A 17281-nucleotide genomic window follows, 5' to 3' on the forward strand; every position below is an offset into this window, starting at 1 on the left:
ATGAATTATTACAGTAGTCAGTGTCTTGCTAACAGACAGGTTAAGGCCTACTTTAATAAAAGTGATTGACCTGTCTTAAAGCATGCAAGTAAAGCAAACAAATATGCAATTTTATATGTTATAAATGGATATATTCTGATGTGGACCATTTGTTTTCTGCATGTGCAGGAAAAAGGAATAATCATTTTAAGAACTGAGGATCTTCAGCATTTAAGGATGATCTCTGGGTTAATCGAACATCTCTGTCTTGGGCCTTGGTTCATTTTACGACAGTTCTTCGCGACTGCCGTATGTTGTTTCCGTTGCTTGGATTAAAAAGTGACTGTAACAGAAAACCTGTTTAAAAACTACAGATTAAGAACTGGGACCTAAAGTGCGTGTTTTGCTCCCGAGTTCTCTGTTGTGCTAAACTCAACCTCCGGGTCATATGTGGTTTGAAATTTAAAGGCGTTATTTTTTTTCGCATTCCCTGTTCACCCTTTGCGTTTCAGACCGTGTCTGTGTGTGTGCTAAAGGGACCGAAGAAGTGAGCGAGCAGAGCTGAGCACAGCTGTAGCGGCACTACAGAACAGCTATCTAGCGTTAGCCAGTCACTGCAATGGCCTCCGACAGTAGTAGCAACATGGACAGAGAGATGATTCTGGCCGACTTTCAGGTAGGTTTTCTCTCCTGACCGGAAACGTTCATTAAGCTCGGTTGGTGACTTTGAGCAAGTAGTTTATCATAGCTTCAGCGCGCAGTACTGTCCGCGTAGTAAGCTAACACTGACAGTAACTGTGCGAAGAGACCAGCTAACTAGATGCTATGTCACTGACAGTTCATTTGTTAGCAGCTATCAAGCTAACGTCTCTTGACATACCCTTTCTTTTAGCGTTCGAAACATTGCCACTCATAAAACTATAAGACTGTGCCTCTTCACCACATCACACAACAAGCCAAATGCAAATTCAGATACTTAAAGAGTATTGACTCGCAAAGAGCTCTCTCTCTGTACCTAGCGTTGATGGCTAACCGTTTCATTGTTGGTCTTTGACAGCAGCCGGTGAACCTACCAGCGTTACTCAGCTATTTTAGTTTGCAGTAAAGATTTTCTGCAGCTTTCAAGGATAATACACCATCACCAACACCACCTGTTTTTCACTCAATCCGTGGAGAAGGTCTAGTAAAATGACAGAAGCTAGCTCTGTTGCTATGACTGGACATTTTCGCTAGCGCAGCTCTAACACTACTTCTAGATAAGACGTCTATGTTTACGCGTCCAGAGCTGTTCTCTGAACAGGTTCATTAAGATGAATTTGCTCCTTGGGTGGAATAATAGTTCTTTAATAATCTCCCTGATAAATTGAGCGTGTGTGGGAGGTTGAAATTAATGGCCGTGTCGTAATATTTGGACAAGGTTTCACGGTATTGAAAAAGGCGACAGCCGGTCACGTGACCACATCAAAACAACTGGTGTAAAGGCTGGAAAAAGGCAGGATGCAGGTTTCCCTATCTCTCTGTTAACTTGAACCACACGCTTCATAGATAAACGATCAGTTCTAACCGTGTATTGCTCATATGAAGTACTCGGGTTTAATGAAATGTTTTATTTAGAACTCGCACTTGAGTAGTTCAGGGTTTTATTGTGCAATTCCCAACTGTAGATCATTATTATTGTTATCTGCTAGAAAGTGTGCTAAGAGTGATGAAATCCCTTATTGATCTCTGCTGTACTTTGGGAAGTAACATCTGCTTGTCGTTTCAGGCATGCACCGGGATCGACAATATTGCAGAGGCAATCACTCTCCTAGAACAGAACAATTGGGACTTGGTGGTAAGTTTCGCTCCCACACTTACTGTAATACATTAGGAGTTAAAGCTGCGAGTGTGGCCAGTTCAACATGCAGAATCACTGCAGCAAGAGAAATGTTTCCTGCTAAGAGAATGTGTGATCACAGGCTCTGTTCAAGTTTGGTATAACATCCATCTTGCACCACTTGTGGAGGTGGTCTGGGATGCATGTGTACATTTGTCGTGTGAATGGCAATGCGCCTTGTGCATCTGCGACAGCATCAATAGATCATCTAGTGGTGTAGTATGCGGTTTTCATGGGGAATGGAGTTTCCTTCGCCATGCTGCTGATACATGTGAGAGATTGATTTTCTTGCCCAAAGCTCTTCTATTACTTCTGTTGTTTAAATTTTAATTGTTTAAATGTGTATACAAGACACACAATGTCTCCTGCTTCTTATTCCTGTTCAAAATATATGCTCTGCTCATTACTATAGATGAAGGCTATTTGCTGAGTTTGGTGCCGCATTCTCACAGCTATTTTTCACTTACAGCACTATTTAGCACTTTTGTGAAATAACTAGCCTATTTAGGAATACGCTGTGTTCTTAACACTACTTAACGATGAAAAACGAACGGTACAGTGCCTCTTTTAATATAATTTTGCGCTGATGGTTTTGATGGGTTTTAACATGGATAGGGTTTCGAAGAGGAAGATTTTGAGTTTGGTGGTACATTTGGACAGCACTGTTAAAGGAAACATTATACAGTTAGAATCACTATGTCCAAAACTATATGGACACCTGACCATCACACCCATATGTGGGTCTTCTTCAAACTGTTGCCACAAAGGTGTAAGCACACAGTTGTATAGGATGTCTTTGTATGCTGTAGCATTACAGTTTCCCTTCACTGGAGCTAAGAGGTGCAAAAATGTTCTAGCTTGACAATGCTCCTGTGTACAAAGCGAGCTTCATGAAGACATGGTTTGCAAATGTTGGCGTGGAAGAACTTGAGTGGCCTGCACCGACCCCTGACCTCAACCCCACTGAACACCTCTCCTCGCCCAACATCAATGCCTAATGTCACTAATGCTCTTGATGGCACAAATCCCCACAGCCATGTGCCAAAATCTAGTGGAAAGCCTTCCCAGAAGAGTGGAGGTTATTATAACAGCAAAGCAGGGACTAAATCTGGAATGGGATGTTCAATAAGCACATATGGGTGTGATGTTCTGGTAATCATGTACTTTTGGCAATATAGTATAGTATTTGCTGTACCAAAGCCATCAAGGGCTTAAATGATCATAAAATAATAAATAAATATGCAAAATATAAAATAACAAATAAATCTCCATACATGAGCTTGAATCTGCTGTTAGTTGGACATCTTCTAGAAACACAAATACAGGAACATTATTAAATATCAAATATATATTAAGAATGTATTTGAATTTAAAGCTGTGTGCCCTGTGGTCAGGTTCGAAAGAGCTGCATTGTAACGGACTGCATTGTAAAGATTTTTTGTTAATCCTTTAACTCTGAAATCAAAATCCTATTCCTCAAACGCTAACCCATTCTTTGAATATTTTATTGACTAAACTGAGCGCCTGTTGATTTGAATTATGAGACAAAGACTTATAAGCACATCATTCGAGTTTTTGTTTCGTTTTGTACAACAGGTTTGGCAGCCCGGTCAAAAAGCGATCGCAAATGGTTTGTCGAGATGCACTCAAAACACATTGTAATACCAGGTGTGAGCAGTTGTTTGTCTCAGCTGTCCAGTTGTGATCAGAACACTCGAGAAGGACGTTAATACCAGGTCTGAACAGGGCCACAGCGCAACAAAGCCTCAGTGTTCACTGTGTTGAGATGACTATCTCATGGATCTATTGTGTGTGCGAGCACAGGAAGTTCTAGCACAGTTTTTCACATCCACCCTGTGATGTGTTGACGTATGCAGAAGCACAACTCCATGTTTTATAGCACATATAAGCAGTTTGGTTGTATGATACCATCATGTCTAGTTTTGCAATATTTTTATTTGTATGTGATCTTTCATAGTGGACACACACACACACACACACACACACACACACACACACACACACACACACACACACATTCTGCTATTCACTGCTATGCACAATTTGTCCCCCACCTCCCAAAAAGTGCTCAGGGAAGCACCATAGACCCAACCTGGGACCTGATGATATTTGAGTCCTGGGCTGTTCCTAGCACAACAGTGATGGTGACACGGCACGGTACTGCATATGCCGCCTGAGTCACAACAATGTTGTTTTTAAAGACATTAGTCACTGCTTCTTTGAAAAACAGTTCACCAACCAAAAATATCAAACCAGCAATATTATGTGGTTATAATATTGTTTTTGGAAGGGTAGAGGACCTTTAACATGCATTAGGCGTGGGATAACGATGCCATAACCTCTAGCAGTACATCAACAAACTCTTTATATCTAATAAAGTTCTCAGTAAGAAGACAGTGTTTCAAAGCTGTAGTAATGCTGCTGTGTTTGATACATTAATTCCACAGAAACGCCCACATTAACATGTAGTGTCTTTGCTGTGCAGGAAACCATGCGCCACCCAAATAATAAGCAATATGACAAAGATTACAGCAGATTCTTCTGAGATTGATCATATTTATCTTACAGTACATAAAATGAATTTTAATCTTTTTTCACATGACATCATAAATAGTCTTATAGTCAGGGATGTACAGAGAATTTCCTCAGGGGCAGGGGTTCAAATGTGAAAAAGGGCTATATCGCCAAAGAGCTGACTTTACTACTTTGAACTACTTTTCTAACTTTAATTTAACTGCATATTCGTCTCACCCTGGTAGACATTGTGAACAGAATGTGTGTGCTCACAATAATGAATATAAGAATGACTCTACTAACATAACCTAATGGTATTTTATTTGGTACATTTATAGAAATAATTACAACAAAACGGCAGCTTTTAGTGGAGAGATGAATCCAAATAATCTTTAAAAGAAAATTTCGACATTATGAAATGGAAAAAAAAAACAACCTATAGTATTACAATCCGCAAATGGAGTGACACACCCACTGTATGTCACTTACTGTAAAGTCAGTAAATCTATTTATTTCACAATTAAATTTACATTTGCCAGCAGCACTTTGATTTCCATAAAACTCCAGCACTGCTTGCTGAACTGGCTTTTTAGTCTCAAAGCTTGTCATTTTTGCCTTCTAAATGTAATTTTAAAAAAGTAAATTGAGATTTTAATGATCTTGTATAACATTTAAATTTTTTTTCAAATCACTTAGGCTGCAGGACTAAATTTACCATATTAGTTAACAAGGAGCAAGGTACTATATGTACATAGTATAACTAATATACAACTATATACCCTATCTATCATATTATATATATATATATATATAAATATATATATATAAATATATATATATATATATAAATATATATATATATATATATAAATATATATATATATATATATAAATATATATATATATATATATATATATATATATATATATATATATATATATATAATATATATAAAATGTATATATATATGTATATGTGATCTTGAAATGTGGGTTCATTATTATTCTGTGCTGCGACGCTGCAGCTCATGCAGAATGGAGCAGATGTTTTCAGTTTATAGCGACCGTTGAACATTCTCCAACTGAACGAAATGGTTTTTATTTATATGAAAAAGCAAAACGACAGTGGGGCGGTGCCGTGGGGGGCAAGGGTAATCGGTGTATAGCTGAACAGAACGCTGTGTGACACTGGTAACACCGACATATCGCACCAAGCCTAACTCTTTGTAAACATATGATGCCTTTTTTGCAACTATTCTGTCTCATATTAGCTCACCTTTTTGGACCCATGTTGATAAGGAAGCTGTCCCTTTCGCTTCCTCCTTCAGTTTTATTCCTTTCATTTTCTGCCATCTCCGTCTATTTGGCATCGTGCCTTTACTGACTATGTAACATACATATAATATAACAAGGTTACAAGCATGTCTGGAAATGTAACGAACTTGATTAGCTAGTACTTACCAACACATTCCCTCTCAATCAATTTGCGATAAGCATATAAAATACTGATAATATTATGAAAAGTTTAGTTGAAGAGTAGTGGTCTCAGCATACCTGTCTGTAGAAGCAAGACGCATCACGTTTTCACTGATACATACTCGCATGAATATCAACAGCTGGCCTCCAGTCAGTAAATGTGTATCTAACTGCCATACATACTAGAGGTTGACCAATAGGGCATTTTACTGATACCGATAACCAGGGGCTTTAGCTGGGCTGTTAATCATCTGGGGCTGAGCCCAGACTCTCCTCCATCATTTTGGCTATCTAACATGAGACTAGGCTAGTTTGGTGTCGCTAGCCAAGGGGAGGCACTATTAAACTATCATTGTATGGGTTGCATGGGGCTGCTACAGTGCCATGCAAATTACATTAGCTGTCCTTATGCTCTGCTCATATCATGTTTGATCTTATCATATTCCAAGCTCCACCTTGGAACTCTTGAAGACATTTACACACTTTTGTTTTCCTGCTCAGCATCAGATAATGTTTGAGTCTTGGTTTCAATTTCTTTATCTGTGTAAAAAAAACAATAAATAAATCAAATCTGTATATATCCATTTTTCCCTTTATACTCACTGACTGTGTGAGCTAGCATGTTTGAGAACTGAGACCTGTCAGCTAATATGACACAAAAATTTCCATGTATTTTTGTCTGATTGGTCTTTCCTCCGTTCACTGAAGATACAAAATTACAACACTGACATCATCTTTTACTGACGTTCAGATACGTAGTGACAGACTGCTCCAAATGGAGAATTATTCAGATCTGAAGAAAAAAATCTTCGGGGCCCCGAATGCCCAGCCCAGATTATGCTCCTGCAGATAACTAAGTTGGGCGGTACCTGCCGATAACCCATTAATCAACTGATAGTTTTACATGAAAATGTACTGTACTTTTTAAACTATACCCTTCGTACCCTTCTCAGTTCCTCTCACAGTGGAGGCACCTGGGAGAAACTATCGGTGTGGATTTTTTGCATGTAACCGATAGTTGCAGCAATCGGTTATCGGTGCTGATTATTCGGCAAAACTGATCAATTGGTCGACCTCCTATGTATGTATGTATGTATGTATGTATGTATGTATGTCTCAAAAATTTCCAGCTACAGACAATTACCTAAAATCATGTCACCATATTCCTACTGCTGCTAAAATATTTTCGCTTGGATTCGTGTATTTGTCTGTTTTTTCGTCCAAGGTTTAGTGATACACAAGCATACGCATATTACATTACAACAATAGTGCTGCTTCAGTAGTCTTCTGAAAATAATTATAGTGCTATTTTAACTTCCTTAAATCTACATTTACATTACATTTATTCACTTAGCAGACGCTTTTATCCAAAGCGACTTTCAAATGAGAAAAGATACAAGCAAAGCGATATATCAAGCAGAGAACAATACAAGAAGTGCTACCATACAACATCTATTAATTGAATTCCAGAAGAAGCAAAGTGCAGAGTAGAGGTGTAAGTGCAATTTTTAAAAAATTTATTTTTATTTTTATTTTATTTATTTATTTATTTTTATATAAATGAGTTGGTTAGGTGTTCATGGAAGAGGTGGGTCTTTAGCTGTTTTTGAAGATGGTGAGAGATTCTGCGGTCTGGATTGAGATTGGAAGTGCATTCTACCACTGAGGAACAGTTAGTGTGAAGGTTCTAGAAAGGGACCTTGCGCCACGCTGAGTTGGAACCGCTAAACGTTGGTCGCTAATCGATCGCAGATTGCGAGAGGGAACGTAGGCCTTCAGGAGAGAGTTGAGGTAGGAGGGTGCTGTTCCTGACAAGGTCTTGTAGGTGAGCATCAAGGCCTTGAACTTGATGCGGGCAGCTACAGGAAGCCAGTGGAGAGAGATGAAGAGGGGTGTGACATAGGTTCTCTTGGACTGGTTGAAGACGAGGCGCGCTGCAGCATTCTGAATCATCTCAAGGGGTTTGATGGAGCTGGCTGGGAGGCCTAGATCTATAAATCTAGCCCCGATTCATAGCATCAAACATCTAGCAACTTTGACTGTTTGGGGTTTTCTATTTGGTCGATGCAGTCATTTAGGTTGGTCTAGGTTTATAGGTTATCTGCTCTAAGTTGGTGTGTTTATAAACTAACAATATGGTTATCTTTTAATGATCAACCCTTAATGGTTAGTCTGTGGCTAGAAATTGAAAGTGCTCCATGTTACCTCTTATGACTAGCACCACGGACTCTGAACAGTTGAGATGCTAGGCCTATCATGATCACTACGTTTGTTGGATGATCTATTGTGCCACAGATAATTGCGATAAACAATATTGTCATTTTAAGACCATTATATTATGAAATATAATAGCATAATAATGTAAGTACACCCTTTCAATTAAGTTTTAATTCTTAAGAGTATTCACAGACTGGAATTAGAATGTCACAATATAGTTTTTGGCTTCGGGTGAAAATATTCTTTAAATGTAGACAATATTTCTTCATCATATTTATTCATTTTATTCTTGAATACTTGTCAGTGGCATTTTAGTTGATGAGAATGCAGAAATTAAACCAAAGTTTCACACATATTATATATTATCTTAAACATGGATCAACAAAAACATGTGAAAGCTGCCCTTGTTGTGAAACCTGATCTCCTGAAATAATAACTGAAAATTACAAGGGGTACACTATTGTATGCTATTGTAATACAGTTGTGTATTCTTTATATTTTAGTTATTCAGTGTTCACATTTTAGTGTGTCGTTTAGGAAAGAGCGTATTCAGCGTGACTTACCATTCTACCTACCGCCTTACGTAAGTTCGGGTTCACGTTTTGTTAAATACAGCGCCATTGATACCTGATACAAAAGCAAATTTGTGTTTATAATTGGCCACCAGCCATTGTTGACATACACAACTGATTATCTCGATTACAGTATATCAAAAAGCAACTTGTGATTGTGAAGTTATTTGGGCAATGCTTCTATATGCTAGATATGTTATTTATCAGAAATGTCACTGCTAACAGATGCAGTGTGTCATTATTGTGATTTAAATTGACTGATATGAAGTGGCAAAGAGATGAATATTCCCTCTAGTAACAAGTGACTCAACAACTGCACTCAACCTGAAACCCCACTACTACTATTTCTGCTTGTTCCACCTAACCTATGTTTATGTGCACTGTTCGAGAAGATCGAAAGAGTCAGCTTTAAATAGATTTAAAAAAAATCATGGCGTTCCCCCCCACAAAATAGCTGTTCTTGTAAGCTGGGGTGGTGTTTCACTATATTTAGCAAGAAGCCAGCAGTATTCTTGGCAGCTGTTCAAACAGCCACGGTGGTGCCCTTGTAGTGGTTAGTTGCACCTGTAAATGTGATGACTTCCTGTGTGTGGAGCTGGAAGCTTCATGGAACATACAAAAGAACCCCTGTGTACAGGAATAGGACAAGTAGTTCAAATTTCATCCAGGAAAACACACATGGATAGTACCGGATTAAATATTTTGTAAAATAAAATTTTATATATATATACATATATATATATATATATATATATACATATATATATATATATATATATATATATATATATATATATATATATATATATATATATATATATATATATATATAAATATATATATATATATATATATATATATATATATATATATATATATATATATATATATATATATATATATGGGATGTTTAAAATGCTTGTGTGTAAAGATGGTCTGATGTCAGTGTAGAGCAGAGCTGTCCACCGTTTATCAGAAGTACATTAGTTTTCCTTCCTGTGCAAAGGAAGGAAAAATATATTAAAAAGAGATAGCATTCATTTATTAGACAATTGCACGGTGCCATCAAAGCAGTGTTCCTAATCATGATTCACTTCTAATAATATTACCAAACAAAATTAAACTATTTTAATTGTTTTCTTTTATTTAGAGAAGCTTACACGTGAAAGTCTGGGTATACAAAAGGTAGTCAAACACTATTACCTGAATAAAATTAGTTACCTCAAGTTAGCTGCAGCTTCTCCATCTGTGGCTCAGCCGGGAAATCATATATCCGGCTGTTGAACACCGTTCAGCAACATTGCTGGCCTTCACCAAACTCGATATGTAATTTAGCTAACAAACTGTGTGCAAAACAGTACTACAATAAACAAAAACAAAACGTTAAACTGAGTACGGCGATACTTTTCGTTAATGCCTACAAAAAGAAAGATTAAGTAAAATTAAATATGTGAAATCAACGGCATCAATTCAGTACCATTTAGTTGGTAATTATCAAAAGTGTAAAAAAAAAAAAAATACATCACCATACCAACGATATCTCAGAAAAGTGTATTGCGTAATCAATGATTACCGTCAACAAGTTCCATCATACACGCCGATCTACACAGATGGATCAGTATCTGGAGATTGTGTGTCAGCTGCTTTTGTGGTCAACCTTCTGAAAAGTGGAATACATATTCCCATCAACAGTTCAGTTTTTAGTGCAGAAGCCAATGCATTTATTTTGGCTGGAGGGTCTGATATTTTAATGGAATGTGATAGGTTTCAACTCCTAGGATTTTTTTTTTTTTAATTTGATTGATTCATATGAAAAGATTTTTAATGAAATGAGGTCAGATTTACTTTTAGATTTTTTTTAAATCGAAGATAAACTCTTCATATTTTGCTAGATTTTAACCTGTTTCCTGCTATGAAAATAGCCATGGTAGCTGGCATGACATTAAATTATAAACAAGCAAACAAACTTTCCCATCTCAGAAGTTCCATCATATTATTGTTGCTACTGTTTCTACATTTCTTTTGGGCAAGTGAAGTTAATCAGCTAATTAGCCTTTGCTACCTTCATTATTATAAACAGTCAGGTAGTCCTAGCTAGTGAGCAGACATTTCTAGCTGGAACTGAAACTTTGAATGAGCTAACTACTTAGCCAGTGTACCCATACCTTTTATTTATACGTGAAGGTTATCAGCATTTTGAGCAAGTAGCTACGTAACTGTTGACAGCAGGCTAATGGCAATGCATTTTGATTCTTTAACCGACTAAAGTACTATTAAGACAGGATACGCTTTACTGACGTGTTTGTTTCATAATCTTCCTGGAGGACGCCTGTAGTACTAATGATAAGTAATCTTTGTATAAATGAAACAGATGGGAGTATCTTCATAGTGAACACATGCGTACACATTTTAATAATTTGAACTTCTTCTCTTGACCTTTATTATAAGCATTTGTTGTAGGGATTGTGGCCACACGAGTTATGCTTGATCATTAGTAGGTCATATGCCTATAGGCCTTGAAAAAAGACAATATAATAACGATAATAATAATAGTAATAATAATAATATATTACAAACTGACTGGAAGCAGGCAAATTTGATGCTAAAATATTGTACTTAATGTTTAAAATGTAAAAATGTTTACAATTTTTAAAAAATTAAATGAATACGTTTTTGTATGCATTATATACTTTTTGTGCAAAACTACTGTTTTGCTAAGAGCTTGTGAGCTCTCTAGTATACTGTGAAACAATAAATATATATATACACACACACATACACACACAAATATATAAATAAATAAATATTATATATATATAATACATACATACATACATACATATAATTTAAATGTTCTCGAGTCACATGAGGGCTTATTCATTTATTTATTAATAAAAATGTTCTTACCTGACCATAATTGAGTTTTTATTTTATTTTTAATTATTTAATTAATTAATTAATTTTTTACTATAACAAGTATGTTCGCTGTACCTGTGATAGGAACTCAACAACTTACTCAGTAGCCTTGGACATCCTTTGAAATGTTCTCTATATTTTATTTTCCATATTTTATTATTCTGCTTTTTGAGTAAAAACCGCAGGTATGACAGGGTCTCTACCAACATTTCGGACTGGATATATATTCCCTCAGGTTATTTCCTACTGGTCAGTTTGTAGAAGGAAATATACTGCTTAATCTTACTCCAGGTAAATCCCAGTAGGATTTAAGACCTTTTTCATGTACTATAGCTAGTGTGAAACCATGTCAGAGCAAATATAACCTGTAAGCCTTCTAACTTCACCTAACTCCTATCAGTCAGATGTTTTTTATCATGTTTTTGGCTCCTTTTCTTTTCATTACATTACCCAGATGTTCTTTGAAAGTGGAATGAATGACTGTGCCATTGTTCCTTATCCTAGCAGGATTATAGTGCATCATAATACGTATTAGGAAGGGTTTTGTTTTCATATGTGGCTTTGAGATACATCTGTTTAATAGAAGTCCCAGACTTCCTGATGTGGGATTAGTCCAATTTAAGTTTATTCTAAAAGCATCTTGTGCAAGTTTTACACCCTTTACTATTTTTGTGGATAATCCTTAATCCTGATAAGGTTCTGATACTTAAGACACCTGAAATACCCAAGTATGAACATGTATACAGACTGAATGTAATGCAGATTATGTAATCTGATTACAAAAAATTCAAGCACTCCAGATTAATTTGAGTATGAAGCATTTGAAAATACAAATAATCATATGAGCTTTAAATGGTGTACACGATTACCTTTTTTATGTTATTATTATCATTTATAATTTAGTGAGTGTGGTAGCTTTGACTGCAGCTGAGATAACAGAGGTTTTCTGTTATTCATATCTCCATTTTCTTTTCTTCTTTAGCCTCTCTGTGACATTTTGTGCATTTATGATTCTTATTAGGAAGTCTTTTATTGCCATAGATCAAATAAATGAAATGAAAGTAGAGCTTCGAACAGCCGTGGGAACCTGCGATTGCTAAGCGAGAAAAGCTGATATTGCACAGATGATTCATAACAGTTCTTTGAATGAAGATATCGACGAGAGACAAGGCCTCCATGAAGTGCCAGAACAACTTGCTCCTTTGCATAGATTCTCTGGATCTGTACTGGAGAGATGAACACCATCCTTCCAAATGATATTCCTTCTGATGGTAAATAACCCTGTGTTGATTAGCAGTGATCCTTTCCCTGTAAGGGGGAAAATGGACTTAAACTGTGACAGAAAAATGCCCCCTACAGCATAAGAGAGCCATGTTTTGTTTTTCTCCCCTTTAATTTGTCATCCATTTGTATAAGTAAGGTAATGAGTAAACTTTTATTACTGCATGCGGAAAAAGTACAGGCTCTTTAAAAAAAATTTTTTTTTAACGAAATAAAACAATTATTAGATCAGAAATAGTCCCGATTCAGTAATTTATGTGATCTAAAAGATTTTATTACTGATTAGAATCTAGTTTAGAATTGCCATTAAATGTCCTCTAATCTACACTTGACGAGCCACCCACGTGTACACACACACCCACAGACACACACTTGCAGAAGTCCGTCATGGCACATTCCGGCTTGAAATGGGAAGGAAATGTGCAGCCCACGTCTCTGCATTCTGCTCATATTTAATCTGTGTGCTGAATAGACACTCGACAGAGTATCTGATTTTTAGTGTTTATTAATTCAGTCTCTTGTACTGTAGACCAGGCTTCTCATTTGTTTGTGGTCATATATGCAAATTCATTGTAGGTTCTTGTTTAATTGTAAATTGATAACCCTGCTTTATCGGTTTGTCCACTTTTTTTGTTGTGGGATAAGTATTAAAAACGTAAATAAATTATTTAGCTTGTAATATTTTTGTTCTCTTATGATGTGTAACGGTTAAAGACTGGCCTGCGTTAACAATTTTTTGATCATTTTTAAGGTTACACCAACCCTCAGGCAAGCTCTGGGGATTAGTCAGAATACTTACAAAACACAGGAAGTGTTCTGTACGAGTGGTGTCAGGCTTTCGATGGCTATTATTACGATAACGAATAATAAAAAATATATTGAAGTAAAGCTCGCCTCATCGTGGCAACAACTGACTCAAATAACCGACGTGCTCTGAATGTGAGAAGAGCAGAGCCACTTTATAGTGTTACCCAGAAATGAAAGTTCCCAGTGAATTTGGCTTCATGGAGTTTAATGACAGTATTTTAGTTCCTGTGGATTTATAAGCGCAAATGTTTCCCATCAAAATCCTGTACTCATTTTGGTTATTAATGTGATGTTTTATTTGTATGCTGCTGTCTGTAACTATATTGCAAATGTTTTTTTTTTGTTTGTTTGTTTTTTACAGGCAGCCATTAACGGTGTGATACCACAAGAAAATGGCATCTTGCAAAGGTACCTGTAACAATCATTATTTTGCTGAATTCAATCCTTATGCAAATTTTGTTGATTTTCTTTAATACACTGTATTATTATGATTTCAGTACACAGGGAGAGTAAGAGAATGGAGTGTAAATCCTGTTTATGAAGGCAGTGTATGAGCATCTATGCGCATGAAGTAATATAACATTTAATTTAATCCGACCAGATGCCGCGACTCTCCGTTAAAATAGGTGGTTACTATTTGCATGCATGAGAAATTAAATTAGCCTCCTCTTAAAAATGGCAGCAGTTATTTTATTTATTTTTTCTTTACTCTTACTGAAATAACGTCCAGCTGTGGGCTTTGATTGCAAGTAATGGAGTCACGGTGTTCTCTAATCAGTGTACACACTGTCCCATTCTCCAGCGACTGGAATAAACGCTCTGTGCTGTTATCTGAAAAGATGATCTAAAGCTGGAGTGCTGTTAAAGCTCTTCATTAGTCTCTTTGTTGGATCCTTGAACGGTTGAATCACGTGTAGGAGTACATGAGAACAGCAAATGTATAAAGTAAGTGGATAAACATCTAGGCAATAGTGTAGAGGAAGTATAAAAGTGAGAGAATGGAGAGGAAATATAAGCGTTTAGCTCTGAGCCACAGAACCCGAGGCCACTTTCCCTTTCGGAAGTAGGCTGTTAATTGCTAATTGCCGTCATCTTCAACATGTCAGCACCTAAACAAAGAGAAATCTACACAGCAGATTTGCTGTGGACCTTTATATGAGGGTTAGTTGATAATCTTGTTAATGGTGGGGAACAACAAAGTGGCCTTGACTTGATGTAGGGCTTGATGGAGCTGGTCACACTGTACTGTACCAGTGTGCCTTGAATATGTCATATGTTCATGAGAGAGAGTGTGTGTGTGTGTGTATGTATGTGTGTATGTGTGTGTATGTGTGTATGTGTGTATGTGTGTGTGTGTGTGTGTGTGTGTGTGTGTGTATATATATATATATATATATATATATATATATATATATATATATATATATATATATATATATATATATATGAAAAATATTTGCTCCCTACTGCATCTCCCTTTTTCATGGTGTCTGTTGGGGTTAAACCACAAGTTTTTCAGGCCCTTGTCAGTGGAAATGTTAAGCTTGGCTCTGTGACTTGCTCGACAAGATGATTGTATACTCTTCCTTGTGTTCTGAAAGGTTACGTGAGCACCCACATTGGCACAGTTATGACCAACAGGAACTGCTGACACCTAAAATTTTCAAAGCCATTTTGACAGTTTGATTTGCATTTCTTATGAGGCTGAATGAGCAATCCTCTCAGAAGAGAAATGGACAGCAGCAGTAACAAACGGGAATTGAAACTATCGGCGACAAAAGCAGCCTCTGTGAGGGCCTTGTGTACTCAGTCCGTGTCTCTCTCCAACGGCCAGTGCAACGTGAATGCAGCGGAGTCTTAAGAACAGATATATTCAAGCAGTACACACACTGTCTGACGGTTTATATTTGTGTGTGTGTGTGTGTGTGTGCGCAAAGGCTCTGGGCACAGGAACATGTTTTTTCTTTAAGGCCCATAATTATGAATGGAGTCTGGCAGCACGACGTCCAGCCATCTCCTTTAGTTGGAGGCTGGCACAGTGCTGCAGGCTGGAGGGTGGCATGACTCGCTGAAGTGACCCCATTGAGGTGCATGCTGCCAGCTGGCTCCAGACTCTGAGCTCTGAGGCGTATGCTTCCCACTGCCAAACTTTGGGTGGGTGGAGGCTGCCATCTAGGTGCACACAATGGAACAACCGTTTGTGGATTCCTTTTTTTTTTGTTTTGTTTTAAAGGAGCAAAATGTTTAAATAGAATCTTTGATAAGCCAAGAGTGGGCAGTTGTGCAGAGGGCAGTTGGAGATCGTTTACACATCACAAAGCTCTTTATTGATGGGCGAAAACGCACTTCTGGGCATGGGGTTGACATTTATACTTTTGTGGTTTTTACTGAATGATGAGTCTGAATGATTGTCCTTCATTAATATGGATGAAGCACTAAATAAAGATCCCTAACTAAAGAATTGTTAAATATTCGGGAAAATGGGATGAATGTAATCATGTCTGTTGTGTGGCTTTCTTTCTTTTTTTATTTTATTTTTAAAATATTTACCGCCAATTTTTTATCCTATTTAAATGAACAGCTAATTTAATTACAGCTATATTTATAGCTAATATAGGAGAACTAGTGGATAAATTATGTAGGTTTCTGCTCTGAGATGGACCTTACATACAAGATAATGGAGTGTTTATCTAATCTATGATTCACTTCCCTTGTATTTTGAAGAAAAAAAAAAGGTGTTGCCTGTATGTTGAATTCTAGTTCTGCTTTCTCATTTTCAGATTTGAAGGCACGTGTATCATTATATGCATACATGTACAGCAGCAACCTCATACCTCACTGTTACCTTAGTGGTATTTTAGTTTGCAGTACAATAGCAGTTGGATCCATTTTTAATAGATAAATGGGATTTCTGTGCACTAAAGGGAGGCATGGGACCATTATCCATTATATTTCAGCTTGGCGCTTGAGCATGTACGTGCTCAGTGTTTAATAAGCCAGAGAAATTCTTCATGGCATTGATTCCACAAGAGTTTGGAAATTCTTTTGAGATTAAGGTCCATGTTGACATGATCGTATCACATTATTGCTGCAGATTTATCAGCTGCACATTCATGCTGTCAATCTCCTGTTCTACCGCATTCCAACGGTGCTCATGTTCATGGAACCAGTTTGAGATGACTTGTGCTTTGGGAAATGGTGCATTTATAATGCTGGAAGTTTCCCTTATAAGAGGAGTCAGTTATGGCCATGGAAAAATGCAGTGAACAACATTACTGAGCATTCAAACACTGCTGGAGTTGGATTAAGTGCCCAATATGTGTGAAGAAAGCATTTCCCACATCCTTACACCACCACCACCAAATAAACTGTTGACATGTGGCAGGCTGGGTCCATGGATCAATTTCTCTTGGTGCCGAATTCTGTCCGTACCCTCTGCATGTTGCAGCAGAAATCTTCACCTTCCAGTTTAGGTGAGCCTGTGTGCACTGTAGCCTCATATTCCATAGTCTTGGCTGAAAGGAGTGGAATCTGATGTGGTCTTCTGCTGTTGTAGCCCATCCATATCATGGTTCAACATGTTCATTTTGAGATGCTTTTCTGCTAACCATGGTTGTAAAGA

At 37.1% G+C, this 17281-nt stretch overlaps 1 protein-coding gene across 2 annotated transcripts in view; it reads left to right on the forward strand.

Annotated features, from left to right (window-relative positions):
- The first annotated feature begins 278 nt into the window (after positions 1–278).
- faf1 (Fas (TNFRSF6) associated factor 1) overlaps positions 279–17281 on the forward strand; it is a 75767-nt gene continuing 58764 nt past the window's right edge. Inside the window, exons 1-4 of one of the 2 annotated variants that reach the window (XM_017468366.3) lie at positions 279–373; positions 492–655; positions 1745–1813; positions 14021–14067. In XM_017468366.3, the coding sequence (XP_017323855.1) occupies positions 599–655; positions 1745–1813; positions 14021–14067 (173 nt within the window). In that variant the 5' untranslated portion in view covers positions 279–373; positions 492–598. The remainder of the gene's footprint in view (positions 374–491; positions 656–1744; positions 1814–14020; positions 14068–17281) is intronic. The other variant, XM_017468368.3, reaches the window with a different exon arrangement.

This window comes from Ictalurus punctatus, chromosome 5 (genome assembly GCF_001660625.3).
Source record: "Ictalurus punctatus breed USDA103 chromosome 5, Coco_2.0, whole genome shotgun sequence".
Lineage (NCBI taxonomy): Eukaryota > Metazoa > Chordata > Actinopteri > Siluriformes > Ictaluridae > Ictalurus > Ictalurus punctatus.